At 41.5% G+C, this 17,927-nt stretch overlaps 1 protein-coding gene across 10 annotated transcripts in view; it reads left to right on the forward strand.

Annotated features, from left to right (window-relative positions):
- Positions 1-17,927, forward strand: part of LOC6045498 (protein unc-79 homolog) — a 279,959-nt gene that overhangs the window by 179,181 nt on the left and 82,851 nt on the right. For all 10 annotated transcript variants that reach the window (XM_038254242.1, XM_038254241.1, XM_038254239.1 and 7 more), the window contains 3 exons: positions 12,423-12,949; positions 13,013-13,342; positions 13,408-13,586. In XM_038254242.1, the coding sequence (XP_038110170.1) occupies positions 12,423-12,949; positions 13,013-13,342; positions 13,408-13,586 (1,036 nt within the window). The remainder of the gene's footprint in view (positions 1-12,422; positions 12,950-13,012; positions 13,343-13,407; positions 13,587-17,927) is intronic.

The following is a 17,927-nucleotide window of genomic DNA, read 5'->3' on the forward strand; positions in this document are numbered from 1 at the left end:
CATATTTGAAGAGCTCACCGGGTAACCGATCCTTGCCGGCAGCTCTGTTGTTCTTCAGCTTCCTGATCTCCCTCTTCACCATCTCTAGATCAGGTGCCGGGAACTGTTCATCAGCTGCGGGCGCTCCAAGGTTGGCTCCAACGCCGTCTCCTTCCGCTTCATCGCCGTTGAGGTGCTCGTTGAAGTACTGCTTCCACCTTTCCAACACCTCGCTCTTGTTTACGATCAGGTTTCCACCGTTGTCCCTGCACACGTCGGCTCGCGGCACGAAGCCTTTGCGGGACCGGTTCACCTTCTCGTAAAACTTCCGCGTTTCGTTAGCTCGGAATAGCTGCTCCATTTCCGCGCAATCTCGGTCTTCTTGCTGGCGCTTCTTAAGCTTGAAGACCGCGACCTGCCGATTCCGAGCCTGCCTGTATCGTTCCACGTTCCTCTCGTCGCCTTGTGCAGCTTCCTGTCGTAAGCTGCCTTCTTCTCGGCGGTAATCCGTTGGCACTCGTCGTCGTACCAATCGTTTCGGCTGACTCGGATCGCACTACCCAGTGTGGCTTCCGCTGCACTGCCGATGGCTGAGCGAATACGGCTCCAACCATCTTCGAGCGAGGCTGCGCCAAGTTCCTCCTCACCTGGCAGATTCGCTTCCACCTGCTGCGCGAAACTGTGGGCCACTTCCCCGTTCTGGAGACACGCGGTGTTGAACGGAGGGGCCCGCCGGCTTCGGCGTTGGTTAAACACCGTCGACAGCTTTGAGCGCATGTCAACTCCAACTAGGTAGTGGTCCGAGTCAATATTCGCACCGCGAAAGGTGCGCACGTGCGTTACGTCCGAGAAGAATCGGCCGTCGATCAGGACGTGGTCGATTTGCGTTTTCGTCCGTTGGTCAGGCTTTCTGAACCTATTGTCGGTCGAAACATTTCCTCCCTTCCGAACCGAGCGTTCAAATCCCCAATGATGATTTTAACATCCTGCCGCGGACAGCCGTCGTACACATCCTCCAGCGTCGCGTAGAATGCTTCCTTCTCATCATCGGTCTTTTCTTCGTGGGGGCAGTGCACGTTGATGATGCTGTAGTTGAAGAAACGGCCTCTTATCCTCAACTTACACATCCGCTCGCTGAACGCCGTGAAGCCGAACACGCGATGCTGCATCTTGCCCCGCACGATAAAGCCGGTACCCAGCTTCGAAGTTGCGAGGTTGCAACTCCTTCGCTAAGGCGAATTCGAAACCCAAGAAATTCAAAGACCTGCAGTTCCAGGAGCCGAGTCGCCAAACGGTGGTCTGTTTTTCTATGGGCTTCTGCCGTTTGTTCCGGATTTCTAGCCTTCTTGCCATTCGCGATCCTCTTTTTCGGTAGGCAGCCTTATCAGGGCTGCGCTACCTAGTCTCGGGGTGGAGAACCACCTAGGGGCTACCGAGACCTAGCCCCGGTTTTCTCACGACACCGTAACGGGGCTTTTATCTCGAAGCCTAACGGTCTTCATGTCCGGAAGAGGACGTCCTGCGTTCGTGTGTTTATGCGCTTCACTTCACTGCACACCAATTTCACAATAATACAATTTTTATTTTTTGCAAAAAAAGTTCTAAACTTTTTGCCTGTTTTCTTTTTTCCAAAATTCGCACTCTCGGCACACCGCGCGCGGTTTCGATTAGTGTGCGTATACGCAAACGACACAACAGCACTGCCACAGGTCTTGTTGGTACACCACACTTCTTGCTTTGTTCTGCCTGCCCGCGACGACGACGATGGATGGCAAAAAATAATTTCACTTTTATTGCCCAGCCGTCGATTGCGGGTCAATTCTAACACACGATGCCGGTTCGCGACGCACTTCGGCGTTGATTGATCACACTTTCGGCCACGTCGGAACGGTACTTCTGCGATTCTGAGGGCACTTTCGCGGAGCCGCACAGAGATGCGATAAAAACGCGCGACGCACACACACGGTGCGCTGGAAGTGGGGACGCGAAGTCGTGATTATGCAGGTTAATTTTTTTTGTGTGCTTTTGTGTCGCTATTCATATGGGGTGAGTGATTGTGGTAATCGAATAATAGCATCATTGGTGCGCTGGAAGTGGGGACGCGAAGTCGTAATTATGCAGGTTAATTTTTTTGTGTGCTTTTGTGTCGCTATTCGTATGGGGTGAGTGATTGTGGTAATCGAATAATAGCATCATTGGTGCGCTGGAAGTGGGGACGCGAAGTCGTGATTATGCAGGATAATTTTTTTGTGTGCTTTTGTGTCGCTGTTCGTATGGGGTGAGTGATTGGTGCCTATTTTCAAATCAGGCCCAAAATCAGACATACGTAATTATCGCGGAATTGCCCTTTTGTCTTGCATTCCAAAACTTTTCGAATCTATTATAAATGAAAAAATCTTTCAGCAAGTAAAAAACCGCATCACATGTAAACAGAACGGCTTTTTTAAAGGCCGCTCTACTAGCACCAACCTTTAGAATTTGTAAATTTTACACTGAATGCAATGCATAATCGCAATTTCGTAGAAGCAATTTACACAGACTTTAGTAAGGCATTTGACAGAATCGACATACCATTATTAATCTTCAAACTGCAGAAAATTGAATTCAACCGAATCTTTTGGAATGGCTTAAGTCATATTTGACTAAGCGCGAACAAATTGTTCGCTTCCAAAATGTACTATCGGAATCAATTCACGTCACCTCTGGGGTTCCGCAAGGATCCCATCTAGGACCTCTTCTTTTCATCTTGTATGTAAACGACATTTCCTTCATTCTTAAAAAATTAACGTACTTGTATATGCAGACGACATGAAATTGTATATGGAAATAGGAAATGCCAACGACAGTCATGTATTCCAAAACGAAATTAATCTTTTCTACACATGGTGTAGTAAAAGCCTACTCCAATTGAATGTAAATAAATGTAATTCCATTGCCTTCAGCAGAAAACATGAAACACCAAACATAACAGTATTATTAGGAAACCAACCAGTAGAAAAATGCAAAGTAGTACGTGATCTAGGTGTCATCCTAGACTCACAGCTAACTTTTGTAGAACACTATAACACAAAAAGGCAAAAAGTACATTAGGCTTTATAAAGCGCTTTGCATTCAACTTCCAGGACCCGTATACTATTAAATTACTCTATATAACGTATGTCAGGCCACTCTTGGAATACTGTAGTATCGTCTGGAATCCATACTATGCCGTACACCAAGCACGTATTGAATCTGTCCAAAAACAATTCTTACTGTACGCACTACGTAAACTTAACTGGACTGCATTTTCTCTCCCATCGTATGAAGCACGCTGCATGCTCATAAACATACAATCATTACAAGAACGTCGTAAATTTGCCATGCTCTCTTTCATCAACGACATTATTTCTCAACGCATACAGTCAGCAGCATTATTGTCAGAAATACGCAATAGTATTCATAAACCAAGCCGTACTCTTAGACATTCACCACTTTTTAGAATAACTGCATACACGACAAATTATTTAAAAAATTCGCCATTAAATCAAATGATGCGCTTTTATAATGAAAATTCACAGTACATACATTTCGACATGTCTAAACCGGAACTACGAAAAAATCTATACAATAGAAATAATATATAGTATGTAAGAAAATTGTAAGTAGTCTACATAAGCTTGACGAATAAACAATAAACTATTTCATTGTGGTAATCGAATAATAGCATCATTGGTGCGCTGGAAGTGGGGACGCGAAGTCGTGATTATGCAGGTTATTTTTTTTGTGTGCTTTTGTGTCGCTATTCGTATGGGGTGAGTGATTGTGGTAATCGAATAATAGCATCATTGGTGCGCTGGAAGTGGGGACGCGAAATCGTGATTATGCAGGTTAATTCTGTATGTGCTTTTGTGTCGCTGTTCGTATGGGGTGAGTGATTGTGGTAATCGAATAATAGGATGCCTTACTGAATTATTTGTGTCTTGAGCGTAATTTTTCGTTGAGTAATTGGTGTTTTTTTGTGATCTTAATTAATTGTTTTGTGATTTTCAAAGCTCTTCCTATATCATCGTTGATCGGAAGGCACGGCGTCGAGTAAATTGTATGTAATTTTTTCGAATAAGGTTTTATTTTTTATAGTGAAAAAGCCATTTCTATAGAAAGATCGAAAGACGCACTGACATTCTGGATTAATTAATAGTGGAGTGAAATAATTGTGAGTGAGTGATTTTGTGTGTTAACCAGAAAGACCTTCCCATAGCATCGTTGCTCGGAAGGCTCGCCGACGGGTCTGTTATGAAAGTCCTCCCCATAGCATCGTAGCTCGGGAGGCATCTAAAAGCCAATACCTTATCCTACTAACCCAAAAAAATAATAATCACGTGATGCTTGAAGGAGATGCTGTGGATTCAACGGTCTCAAGCGGTATCAACAAGTATATAGCGAAAAACTGTGTGCTTGATGAATCTGCAACTTCAACTATCGGACTAACATTCCTCCCTTTCGTTGAACTGCAGGCTTCTTGGGAGGGCGCCGGTATTGACGAATAAAGTAGGGATCTTCAGAGGTTAAACAGTGAACGGATGGTTGGCTCCCACTGATCATTTTTGATTCATTGTTTAACTTCCCGAGCAGGGGTAAATAACACAGGAATACCAAATTTTGGTATTACTTGAGCAAATAACAGCGACCAAAATGTGCCCTTGGTTGCCCAGTAATAGATGGTAAAATACCATGAAATCATACCAAAGTTTAGTATGTGGAAGGGCACAACAATACCAAACCATGTTATTCCAAGGGTAAAATAATACCTCAAAATAAAACCATTTAAATACCAAGTTGAGGTCTTCTGAATTTTTGAACATTGCTTGAATACCAAAACTTGGTATTGCCATGGTTTAATTTTTAGGTATTCCCGCGCCCTTGGAAAATCATATTTTGGTATTCCTGTGGTCTTCCACATACATGATTTTGGTATGATTTCATGGTATTTTACCATCTATTACTGGGCAACCAAGATCACATTTTGGTCACTGATATTTGCACAAGTAATACCAAAATTTGGTATTTTCATACCATTTTTAGTGCAGCAGTTGCAGTTAGTGAAAAAACGGAAATGATCCATATGCAACAGCCAAATCTACTCACCTGATGATTCCATGTTGTTATTAGTGATATTCTTCACCACATCGAATGCATTTGTCATTGATGAACGGCCTGTGCATGAAGTTCTTGAAGATTCTGAAAAATAACAAGATTGAAAAATAAGTGTTATTAAAATAAAACTGGATTGAAATTAACCAAAATTCAATAAGGGAGCGTTCTTTTATTACGTAACGCGAAAAATCGGACTTTTAGACCCCCTCCCCCCCCTCGTAACAAAATTTCCATACAAATTTTAAAAAAATTGTATGGAGCGTAACACGGCCACCGACCCCCTCCCCTACTGCGTTACGTAATAAAAGAACGCTCCCTAATCTTTCGATTGACTCGTTTTTCAAAGTATTCGTTTTTTTTTTCAAGTCATTTTAGCGCAAAATTTATTATCTTGTCCAAATTGGTAAAAAAATCCCATAGTTTCAGAGAAAATTGATAAAACACTGTAATACCAAAAGAATACCAAAATGTGCCATCCTGACTTAGAAAATTTTTCACAATTTCGAGTCATTTATGCAGGGGGTATATCAAAAATGTTTAAAATCAAGTTTGAAATTTCCGGTTTTCAATGAAAGTATTCGCTTTGAGAAATCATTTTAGTGCAAAATTAATTATTTTGTCAAAATTGGTCAAAATTTTCCCATAGTTTCAGAGGAATTTGATAAAACACTTTAATACCAAAATAATACCAAAATGTGCCATCCTGACTTAGAAACTTTTCAACAATTTCAATTCATTTCTTTAGGGGGTATATCAAAAATGTTTAAAATCAAGTTTGAAATTTCCGGTTTTCAATTAAAGCATTCGCTTTGAGACATTATTTTAGCGCAAAATTAATTATTTTGTCAAAATTGGTCAAAATTTTCCTATAGTTTCAGAGGAATTTGATAAAACACTGTAATACCAAAAGAATACCAATATGTGGTGTTCGACCATTGACAAATTCTGCAATTTTGCAATATCAAAACAATACCTTTAATTGGTATGATAGCACATTTTGCTCTTGCATAATCCTTAAGACAAATTTTGAAGAGTCAAGGAATACCAAAATTTGGTATTGATACCAGAGAAAGGTATTATTACGCATTTCCCTTGTTATTTACCCATGCTCGGGTTCAGCTGATCTGTCAATAATGGAGTAGCAGCCAGGGATGCCAGATACACAGATTTGTTTGTGTTTCACAGACATTTGAGCTCTTGTCAGACATTTTTTGAGGTACACAGACTTTTTAAAAACTTCATTAAATTGTTATTTTGTTAAAATAACAATCGAAACTTATTTCGTTAGTCTTCAAATGCTTAAAAACACAATTTTTGATAGATTTCTATGACAGTAAATTGATTTATTTGAATTTTAGACAAAGACACAGACATACACAGACTTTTTCACAGACATTTTTAAAAATCAGCAGCTCATTGGCAGTCAACCATGCTCATGCTCATGCTCATGCTCATTATAGAATTTTGGTGAATTTCAATCTATTTTCATTTTAATAAAAGTTATTTTTCAATGTTGTTATTTTTCAGAATCTTCAAGAATTTCAAGCACAGGCCGTTCATCAATGACAAATGCATTCGATGTGGTGAAGAATATCACTAAGAACAACATGGAATCATCAGGTGAGTAGATTTGGCTGTTGCATATGGTTCATTTCCGTTTTTTCACTAAATGCAACTGTTGCACTAAAAATGGTATGAAAATAACAAATTTTGGTTTTACTTGTGCGAATACCAGCGACCAAAATGTGCTCTTGGTTGCCCAGTAATAGATGAATATGAATGAATATCATGAAATCACACCAAAATCATGTATGTGGAAGACCACAGGAATACCAAAATCCGATTTTCCAAGGGCGCTGGAATACCTAAAAATAAAACCATGGCAATACCAAGTTTTGGTATTCAAGCAATGTTCAAAAATCCAGAAGACCTTAACTTGGTATTGAAATGGTTTTATTTTGAGGTATTATTTTACCCTTGGAATAACATGGTTTGGTATTGTTGTGCCCTTACACATACAAGATTTTGGTATGATTTCATGGTATTTTACCATCTATTACTGGGCAACCAAGGGCACATTTTGGTCGCTGTTATTTGCTCAAGTAATACCAAAATTTGGTATTCCCGTGTTATTTACCCCTGCTCGGGTTAAGGTTTTAAAAAAAATCATTTTTAACAGTAATTTGCAAAAGCAAAAAATCAAACGAATCCTGGATGTCTATGGCTCATTTTGAAGTGCTTCAAAAGTTTGTTCGAATGTATCTAAGAGAGTTGAAATCAGTCTTCCCGAAACGCGCGCACGCCGTACACGCCGTACAAGTTTTCAGTGCAGATGAACCTCAAACACACCAGGCTGCCATGTTCGAGTTCTCCCCGCACGGCGCACTCAAGTTTACACGCGGTGTAAACACGGGGTGCACACCTCGGGTACAACACCGTGCGAGCGAAGAGCGTGTAAAGAGACGAAAAAATGACTGCTTCTCACTCTTTCTGTGGCAAACACTGTAGTGTGACTGCGGCGGAGAATGAAACACCACTTTACAGCAGAGGGAGCGTGAGGGAACTATTTTTGTCTCTTTTCTGCGTCGTCGGCTTGCACGGGGTTTGTACCCGGGGTGCAAGGTTCGGTTTTAAACTCGAGGTTCGTGTGCGCGTACTAGAGATGGGCTTATTTGAGCGAACCGTTCTTATGAACCGGCTCAAGCTAAAGAACGAATGAGCGACCGCTCAGAAAAAATGAGCGGCGGTTCATTTTGTGAACCGGTTCTTTTCAAAGATCCGTCAAATCAAAGAGCGAGTCGAAGAACGAACCGAACGAGAGCGAATGAGCGGGAGCGAATGAACGGAAAGAACGAACGGAAAGAACGAACGGAAAGAACGAACGGAGCGCTTGATTAGCGTCGCTCGCGCCGTCGTCGACGTCGTCGAACCGCGTCGTCGAACGGCGTCGTTTTCGCTCACTCTTTCGTTATTTCGCTCTCGTTCATTCGCTCTCGTTCGGTTCGTTCTTCCACGCGCTGGTGGTGACGGTGCTGTGGAGAAAAGAGGGGAAACTAGGTTCTCACCGGTCGCTTCATGTTCCAACTTCCAACATTATGGCGCACTTTATGCTTGTTGCTAGCCTGTCGGGGCGCCTGTGATTTTGAATCAGCTGATTGTCACCAGATGTTGCATGATCTCATTATGAAGAAATCGATAGATTTCTCAAATGTTATGTACATGAAGTTGTTACACGCATTCGAACATAGTTCGTATGCTAGTATTTAACCGTTTATGATTTAAAATGTAATTTACCACAGCACATCACACAAACTTGGTACTCTTTTGTAGTAATTGATCAATAATTTTCTTAAGGCATTTTTTCAGATCTTCTTTTTTGGCGAATGTTTTGATCATTCATTTGCTGTCATGAATAAAAGTTGTTCTTATTAAACAAAAAACTGCATTTCGAGACTATTTGACTATTGTGAGTGCAGCAAAACGCTACCTCAAATATGCCTGTTACTGAACACCAAATTAAATCTATTGTTTCACAAAATATGGGAAGATAATTATCAAAACGATAATTCAGCTTACTTTCATTACTTTTAGCAATTGAAAGCAATAATTTGGTTGAAAAGATTCGCTTCTGAAGAAAACTCAAGTTTGTTTACCTCTCTATGAAAAAAAGTTTTTAATATTTATGGATTTCAGAGAACAATGTTTTTCTCCTTTTAAATATAAAATGTTTATATTTGAAATGCTTTCCAAAAAAGGATAAAGCAAATCGACGTTTTTTATGTTTTATGGGCGATTTCCAATCTGTTCTGAATAAGGGCGATGAAAACATATATTTTTGAATTATCAATCAACAAAAATTATACGAAGTGTGACACTCATGGACACTCCATTGGTCGTGCCAACCCCCTGTGGCCGAATGGTTACGGGTTTCGCCTAATAAGCGGAAAGTCATGGGTTCTTCTCAGGGTGGCAGCATTAGGTTTAAGTTTAGAGGTAGCAGCAACCGCATGAGTATAAAACGGTTGCTTCACGTGCCTTTCAAGCATGTGATCGATCTTGGGATATTCCTTTGCGCCTCTTCCCAAAATACTTTCCTCGTGTCTTCGCATGTAAATAATGCCCAGCCGATCGGTATTGCACTGCAGTCCAGTTGCATTGTCCAGATCAAAGCAAAGGGAACACCGCAAGAGTAGCGCCGCAAAAAAGACAATTGTCTTTACAAGACCCCGCGCGGCAAATAATAGCTGCTGGGAAGAGCTTGAAAAATGACACGAAAAAATTGTCACCGCGGTTCTAGCGATACATAGCGCACAAGGCACAAGGAATGGAGTTTACAGCATCTGGATGGAACAGCACTTTTCCTCTCAATAGGAACTGTGTTATAGATCTGGAAATGCTTAATAACAGTAAAAATGGGTAACACGATACAATAGTCCTTGTAATCAGGATTCCGTGTCTTAATACTCAAACAGAAAAAAAAAATTGGTCGTTTGAAAAAAATTCTAAATATCTTGAGCAGATGCTTCAGTTCATTCCAGTCTATTTTCTGACTTTGAGCGAAATGAGCGGATGAGCCGTTCAAAAGAGCCGCTCACTTAAATGAGCGAACGAAAATGAGCGGCTCACAGAAATGAGCGGTTTTGCCCACCACTAGCGCGTACAGACTGTACACGGCAGAGTTTAGGTTTGCTTGTACGCGTGCACACGCGGTGCTGGTGTTTGATCGAGTACAGAAAACAGAGAACGCGGTTGAACGCGGTGCACGGGGATCACTGGTTGAAATTGATGAAGTTTTACTGAAATGCAAGCAATTTTAAGATTTTTTATGTTTTTTGGACCTCAAACTTCAATTTTTACCCCACTTCCCTTTTCTTTTCGTGCAATAAAAAACATACCTGGCAGCAATGGCGAGCGATTCGAAGAAGAAGATAAAAAAAAACAAAACGCACAGTATGGGATTTGACAGCGCGCATTTGCCGAAAGTGCAGCGCGTCGTTTCGAGGCTGGTAAATATGCTGCTTGTCTTTTTCGGGAATACGGGCAATATTTGAAACAACATTTAGATCAGCGCGTTGCGAGCATCGTGTTCTAGTTTCATTTCTGCCAGTTCTAAATATATAAAACTGCTCGCAATTTGAAACAATTATAAAACTTCGCGCTGCAGATAGTCATAGAACTGTTATTTCTTCCACTCGAATCGGGTGCTCCATTATGCGGAAAGCAATTTCCGTAACTCACGCAACTATAAAATTTATTTTTTGAGTACAATTACGCTTTACGCTTGCACAAAAACCTTAAATTGATTTTCAAATTAATGTTGATAGAAATTATCTTACTCTTTCTTGATAGAAAGAATCTTGTTTGACAGCCCTTTCCAAGAGGACCCTTATGAAAACAAATCTCAAAATTACTTACGATCAGCCTGTACGAGGTTTGATTTAACAAATTTTTTGTTGAATATAATCAACGCCGATTTTGCGTTGAAACAAACCTTGATTTTCTCAGTTCCACAAACATCTTTTGTCGTTTTGAAAAAGTTGCTTTGGCGTTCTGTTGTTTAAAAAAAATCTTGATTATCAACTCAACAAAACGATTTGTTGATTTACATCTGCCTTATTTTTCTGCGTGTAGGAGGGCGCATTAGTCGTCCAATCTTTATCAATTCTCAGACCTTCAACCTTCAATAAATGTTAAACATTTTTCTCGAAGATACCATATTTTTAGGATTTTTTGTTGAAAAGTTATTAGCTTCCGAAAAGGACCTTTTTGCCTTTTTTGCGTGCTCGCTTGCCTGCCTGGTAGTGCGCCGGTCGCAAAAATTGTCCTTTTCGGAATCTAATAACTTTTCAGCAAAAATCATAAAAATATGGTGTCTTCAGGAAAGTTGTCCTATATTTTATGAAGGTCCTACATCTAAGAAATGGTATGAATCGGATAACTATGGCGCCCTACACAGGAAAAAAAGTAGAACGGTTGCATTTCTCCATACATTCCCGTGATCAGAATGAGCTTAAACCTGGAATTTAGCCTAGTGATGGGTCAATAGGGTGATGCTCCGGGATGTGCTTTACAACTTTCCCGAGTATGGTGCTAACTTGCTCCTATAAAAAGATATAGCGTGTTCAAAACTCGTCTAAAACGTGTTTTTTGATCGAAAATCACGTATTAGACGTATTTTTATAGGAGCAAGTTAGCATCATACTCTCTTCGGGAAAGTTGTAGAGCACATTCCAGAGCATCCGAATATGGATCCGGTTTTGATATAGCATGAAACGTGGATTTTTTAAGTATCAAAATTCAAAAAAATGATTTTTCCCATACAAATTTGTATGGAAAATTGAATTGCTTTGCGCAAAGTGAGGACTAAACCAATCGTTTCCAAACTTTGGGGAGTTGTTAAGGACCCTATAAGGAACCAAGAAGTTGCTGTGCTAGCCAAATTTGGACAACATTATTTTTTTCCATACAACCATATTACACCCTAATGGGTCAATCTTTGATTTCAGGGGGTAGCCTCGAGAAAGCCCGGATATGGATTACCCTACACAGCAAAAAATCCAATGGTAAAATCGCATGCAAAAGCATGCACATCACCTTTGTGAGCAAAAGCATGTAATATTGTATGAGAAAACGTGTACACAAAAAGCATATACAAAAGAAAAATAAATAAATTTTGCACACCACAAAAATAACATTAATCTGGCGAGAGTCATATCCAGATTATAAAGTCCGCGCCCCAACCGTTTCGGCTATCTCGTCGTCTTATAAATGTTGTGTTTAACGCCGATGTACCAGTAGGTTCCCCATACGTCGTATACTGAATTAACTGTATACGATGTATGGGGAACGTACAGCTACATCGGTGTTGATCAAGTTAAATTAATAGCGGCGAGATAGCTGAGATGGATGAGGCGCGGACTTTGTTATCTGGATATGACTCTTACCAGATTGATGTTATTTTTGGGGTGAGCAAAATTTATTTATTTTTCTTTTGTACATGCTTTTTGTGTACACGTTTTCTCATACAATATTACATGCTTTTGCTCACAAAGGTGATGTGCATGCTTTTGCATGCGATTTTACACAGAAATTTTTTACTGTGTAGTACATACGCAACAAAATTTTTTTTTGGTTATTTCTTGTTAAAATTCATGATGGAGATTGATTTGCTCAGTTCAACTCTGCTTGGCCGCATTGTTTTCCTCTTGTGGTGTAGCGCCAACCATATTGACCTAAAATTATCCACATGATTTGTGGACGGTTCCTTTAGTTCCAATATTTCGTCTACAATTCTTTCATAAATCTTTTAGCTTGCGAGGTGTCTCAAGAAAACCACAAAAAGTATGTGCGGCAAAATATGAAGCCTAAAAAGGTGCACGATCTGCACGAAGTTGTACTGAGTCCGTATGTGCAGCGATCAACATCTCCGGATCAGAAAACGATGGAAGTTCAAAAACGTGCTGTTGAACCCTACATTGCTTCAGCAAGTTCGTCTGCGTACACCATCCAAGACTTGCCACAGTGTGCGGAAAATCGTGGCGCACGTTCCATCAAGCAAGGCCACCTCAAACATTTGGACCGACCATGTAATTATGTTTCGCCTGAAACTCCACTATCCAAAATGGATCTAATGAATCCACCTCCTTTGGAAGAAACTACATCGACTTTGATGACACCAACAAACCTAGTTCAATTAGAAATCCCAACACCAGAGCGATTACTACCTATTGGAAAGTATGGAAAAGAAAATGTATCAGCATTGGGCGATAGAGTTCGCGAAGCTTTAACTATTCCAGACATTAATCAGCTGAAGCAAGATAGTTTCGATAAATCCGATGTAAATAAAAGCATGTTTTAAAAGTTATTTTTATGTTTTAAATCGATTCGTTCTATTTAATAGAGTGCTGGAAGTATTAAAGATGACGTCACTACCAGTAGCAGAGGAACTTCACCAAGGAAGTTGATAAAACAGGTTGCACTGGAGTCACCTCCACAATTGGAAGAAGTTTATGGAATGGTTATGCGCAATTTTTCGGCCGCAGCATCCAAACGTGACGAAACAGTGAGGCAGCCAAAACAGCGCCTTCGTAAAGTTGGTCCCTTTGCCATTGGTTCTATTAGCAGTTCGGACGGTAGAATCCGTTATGCCGGAGCTTGGGCTCCTTCTAGCAAGGATGATACGGACGGTGAAGATGCTTACACAGAAAGTCATGTTAACTCAGATAAACCGGTGAGGAAGATTAATTGTGAATGATTAAAATGGAATATAACCTATTCTTTTTTTCTGTACCGTAGAGTGCATCCCGCGTTGGAGACGAATGCATATGCGAAAGATGTTCCGAATGTGGTGCTATAAAAGAAGAATATACAGATGAGGAGATGGGTATAATGTTAATCATTCTTGGCACGTTTATTCACCGCGAACCGGCTCTGGCTGCCCCATTTCTTCCAGAAATATTAACAATAATTTCAAGGTAAATTCATAACTATTAAATTATTTGCAAACACTAAAGTACCTTAGGGTTTGATAGGATTAGATTAATTAGATTAAAAACGTTGGAGTCGCAAATCTACGAACCCGATTGGACGCAACAAGGGCCTGCATAAGCCCATAAGGGGAAAGTGGGGCAAGACGACCATATGGGGCAAGAGGAACAATCGCTAGTACGATCGTTATTCTTACAATTTCCAATATTTCCAATATGTGGAATTGTTACTAGCAATGCAATTAGTTAATTCTACTACCACATAACAGCCAATACGACGTAAACGCCACAGGATACAAGATTGAATGGTGTTTTTTTTCAAATCCTTTGTTTTCTTATGACCTTTTGAAAGACCGAAATAAGACTTAGGGTTTTTTTTGTTATATTATAGAGACTTTACACCATTGTGCATTCATCTCTTCAAGGTGGATAGTGAAAGAGGAAAGATTACAGAGTTTAAAATCACTTGTCTGGCTATATTTCAATAATTATTAGGGGAAATATACCCATTTTAATCACTCTAAGGCGTTCGACCAATTATCATCACTTTTGCACCGATGTGAAACAGGTCGTATCGAGGTTCTCCGATTTGGACGAAACTTTCAGGGTTTGTTTGTCTATACATGAGATGAACTCATGCCAAATATGAGCCCTCTACGACCAAGGGAAGTGGGGTAAAATGGGCATTGAAGTTTGAGGTCCAAAACACATGAAAAATCTTAAAATTGCTCGCATTTCCGTAAAACTTCATCAATTCATACTCTCTTATATGCATTCGAAAGGTCTTTTGAAGCCCTTCAAAATGTGCTATAGACATCCAGGATTGGTTTGACTTTTTCTCATAGCTTTTGCAAATTACTGTTAAAAATGGATTTTTTTAAAACCCTAATAACTTTTGGCAACAGCCTCCAACACCTATACTCCCATAGGTCAAAAGTTATGGAATTTCATGGACTATAAGCCTACGGTATTAACTTTTTGGCCAATCGCAGTTTTTCTCATAGTTTTTTCTAGAACAAACATTTTACAACGTTAGTTTTTGCCCTTTAGGCCTCCATAGCGGCACTTTTTGGTCTCAATTTTGACATATTTGGAATCCTCAGAAAATTTTACAACATTTTACAACATTTTTAAATACTTCAACAATGGAGAGTTGCTTGCTCACTTTTATTTAAGCCATTTTTTACTCTGGAACAGTCAAAAACACTTTATGAAAGCTGTAATTCATGATCAAAGTGCTGATATTCCCCTACCATGCCTTTTTTCTAACGATTTCTGTCTATGTTTCAAATATTTAGCGGAATATTTAGAGAGTGAATTATCAAGTTCTTCAAGTTTATCTTCGTCCTCTTCTTCCAGGGATTTAGAAGTTATCTCACAACACTTTTTTTTATAATATTTTGCTTTTATGACATCTTCATCTTCTTCATCTGTTTCTTCTGCAGCCATCTCTCTTCGTTTTGTTGTTAATTCGTCATCCGCGTCCAAATATGCCTGTGGGTTCGATTTTAAGTTCATTTTATCAAAATTCATTTTTTCCTAGATCAGTAGTGTCCCTTCCAATGATTTGCACTGAAACACAGTTTCAGTGCTCCGTAAAATTTTCGATTTTTTCACGCCGCGGGAGATGCCCAAGCGTGGCGCTAGGCATGGCAACTCGAGTGCAGCACCGGGGACCTCGCGGAACCCATCTCCTGGCCGGATTACCGTAAACTAGGGTCAATCGAGACACATGGGGCGAATTGGGACAGCAGTTTTAACCATGTTGGAGCACAGTATTTTGATTTTTCTGGTTGGTTTCGGTTAAAACAGACTCAGGCCAACAAAATGTGTACATCCATTTCCAAATTTAAAAGCTTTAAGTGCGCTAAAAACTGCTGTCCCTATTCAGACTGTAGTCCCAATTCACCCCAGATTACAGTACTAAAAACAATTCGGCCAATAGTCAAATCAAGCCTTCCACCGCGGCGACAGCGTTGGAAGGCATTGACATTACAAAGCTGCATCCACACTATCGCAGCCCGTACCAGCTACGTATGTGAAGACAGCTAAGGCAGCCCGGCAGGCCTCAGGTGTTCCCTCCGTCACCCCCGTCCCCACACACAACGAATTCGAGTCGCTGAGTGGAGATAATGAGGACAATGGAGACGACTGCAGCACCAGCAGTAGCGACGACGACGACGACCCTGCACGCGGGACGAATAAAGTTGAAACCAGCAAAACTGCGACGAAAGGAAGAAGACCTCCGCCGATATTTGTCGTCGACACGTTAGCAGATACCGTGGACGAGCTAATGATGGGTGGTCTTAGTTACTGTTTGAAGATCGGGAAGAAGAATGTCCAAGTAATCACGTTTGATAAATCTGGGTTTGATAAAGTTCTTGTCGTTCTTAAATCGAACAACGTGAAATACTTCAAATTCGACCCGGCTGAAATAGTGCCGGTTAAAATAGTCCTGCAAGGATACATGGACACTCTCTCGTCAGCGCTCGTAGTGAGCGGTCGTGATTTTTAGCGCGTTTTCTGGTGGTGTTTTGTTTACCTTCGCCGACGGCCATGGCAGCGGCCGCGTAGGCGGGAAATGATTGGACGGTCCAAAAGACCAAGGAAGGAAGGCTGTTCTATTGAAACAAAGCTACGAACAAAAGTGTGTGGGAGAAACCGGATTGGTTTGAACCAGAGAAGCAACCGCCGACGGACAAAAAGGATGACTGGGATGACGATCCGGATGTCACACCCCGCGTTCGCAAGTACCTGGCCGGCCAAGGGGATGAATGGATTGTTTACTTCCGGCCGAAGTGTAAACCGTTGAATGCGATGTGGATCTCAGCCGACCTGTGGAAGCATTACCCCGGAGTGACCAACGTGACCAAGCTGAACCAGAACAAACTCAATGTTGTGGTCAACAATCTGAACGAAGCCAACGACATCGTTTGTGATCCGCGATTCTGCGTCGAGTACCGGGCATGGATTCCACCACGTTCGGTGGAAATCGACGGAGTGGTGAGCGAGGAAGGACTGACAGCGAAACAGATTCTGAACGGAGTTGGCCAGCTCAAGCGAACCTGCCGACAGTCCAGATCATCAAAGTCAGACGGATGGCAACTTCGGAGGGCGAGGGCGCGAACAAACGGTTCATTCCTTCAAGTTCGTACCGTGTTACGTTTGCCGGAACAGCGCTTCCGGATTTCCTGCTAATTGACAAGGTACTCCGACTCCCCGTACGAATGTTTCACCCCAGGGTCATAAGCTGCACGAATTGCCGAAAATTGGGACATACGAAGTCTTTTTGCTACAACAAAAAGGTCTGCGGCAAGTGTGGCGAGAAGCACCAGGACGAGCAATGTCAAGCATTGGAAAACAAGTGCCTGCTCTGTGGAGGGGCTCCGCACGAAACTCGTTCCTGTCCCAAGTACAGGGAACGTTCGAACAAATTGGAGCTGGAACTGAAGAGGCGCTCAAAGCGATCTTTCGCGGAGATCGTCAAATCAGCTGCAGCTACAACCACGAACGAGAATCCATTCGCTGTTCTTTCGGACGAGGAACCGGAACATGAGTCATCCGGCGAAGAGCTGACTTTCCTCTCGAGAGAGGGAGCTCGCAAGAACAAGGAAAAACCTCGGAAACAACTCGGCAAAACTGGAAAAGTTTCGAAGGATACTACACTCCCAGCGGACAAGGAAGATTTCATCCGAGCATTCCCTTCGGCGGGCTCAAAAAAGAATCACCAGGAGACGGCAAAACTGAAAGTCCCTCTTCCACAGAAGGACGCTTGCAAGACCACTCGAATAAGGATTCCGTTTTCCAGCATCGTGGTGCTGGTTCTGTCGACGATGAGCGAACCGACAAGAGCGATGGTGGAACCTCTGGTACCTTTCTTGCGAACAATCGGTAAACACTATGCCGAGAATTCGACCATCTTGGAGTTCATTAGTGTTGACAGTTAGAATCTAGGAAGCAATCATGTAATGTTGACCCTCGGTCCCAACCTGAGATTTTAATTTCTAAAAGGACCTAAAAAACCGCAAAAGTTCACCCCCGGGACATCAAAGTGCTCTCAATGACGACTACGGTGACGGGTACCCACGTGTTGTACCTACTCTACTTCGATCGTGGTACCGTCAAGCTCCAGGATCTCCGGCGTAAAAAAAGTTTGGACGGTTTCTGGGTAACTTGGAGGTACTACTCAAAAAAATCGACGGACGCAGCCCAATGCCACCGTTGCCAAATATTCGGCCACGGCTCAAGAAACTGCAACCTCCCGCCGCGCTGCGTTAAGTGCGGTAAAATGCATTTCACGGAGAAGTGCGCGAACTGCGATGGAAACCA

This window comes from Culex quinquefasciatus, chromosome 2 (genome assembly GCF_015732765.1).
Source record: "Culex quinquefasciatus strain JHB chromosome 2, VPISU_Cqui_1.0_pri_paternal, whole genome shotgun sequence".
Classification (NCBI taxonomy): domain Eukaryota; kingdom Metazoa; phylum Arthropoda; class Insecta; order Diptera; family Culicidae; genus Culex; species Culex quinquefasciatus.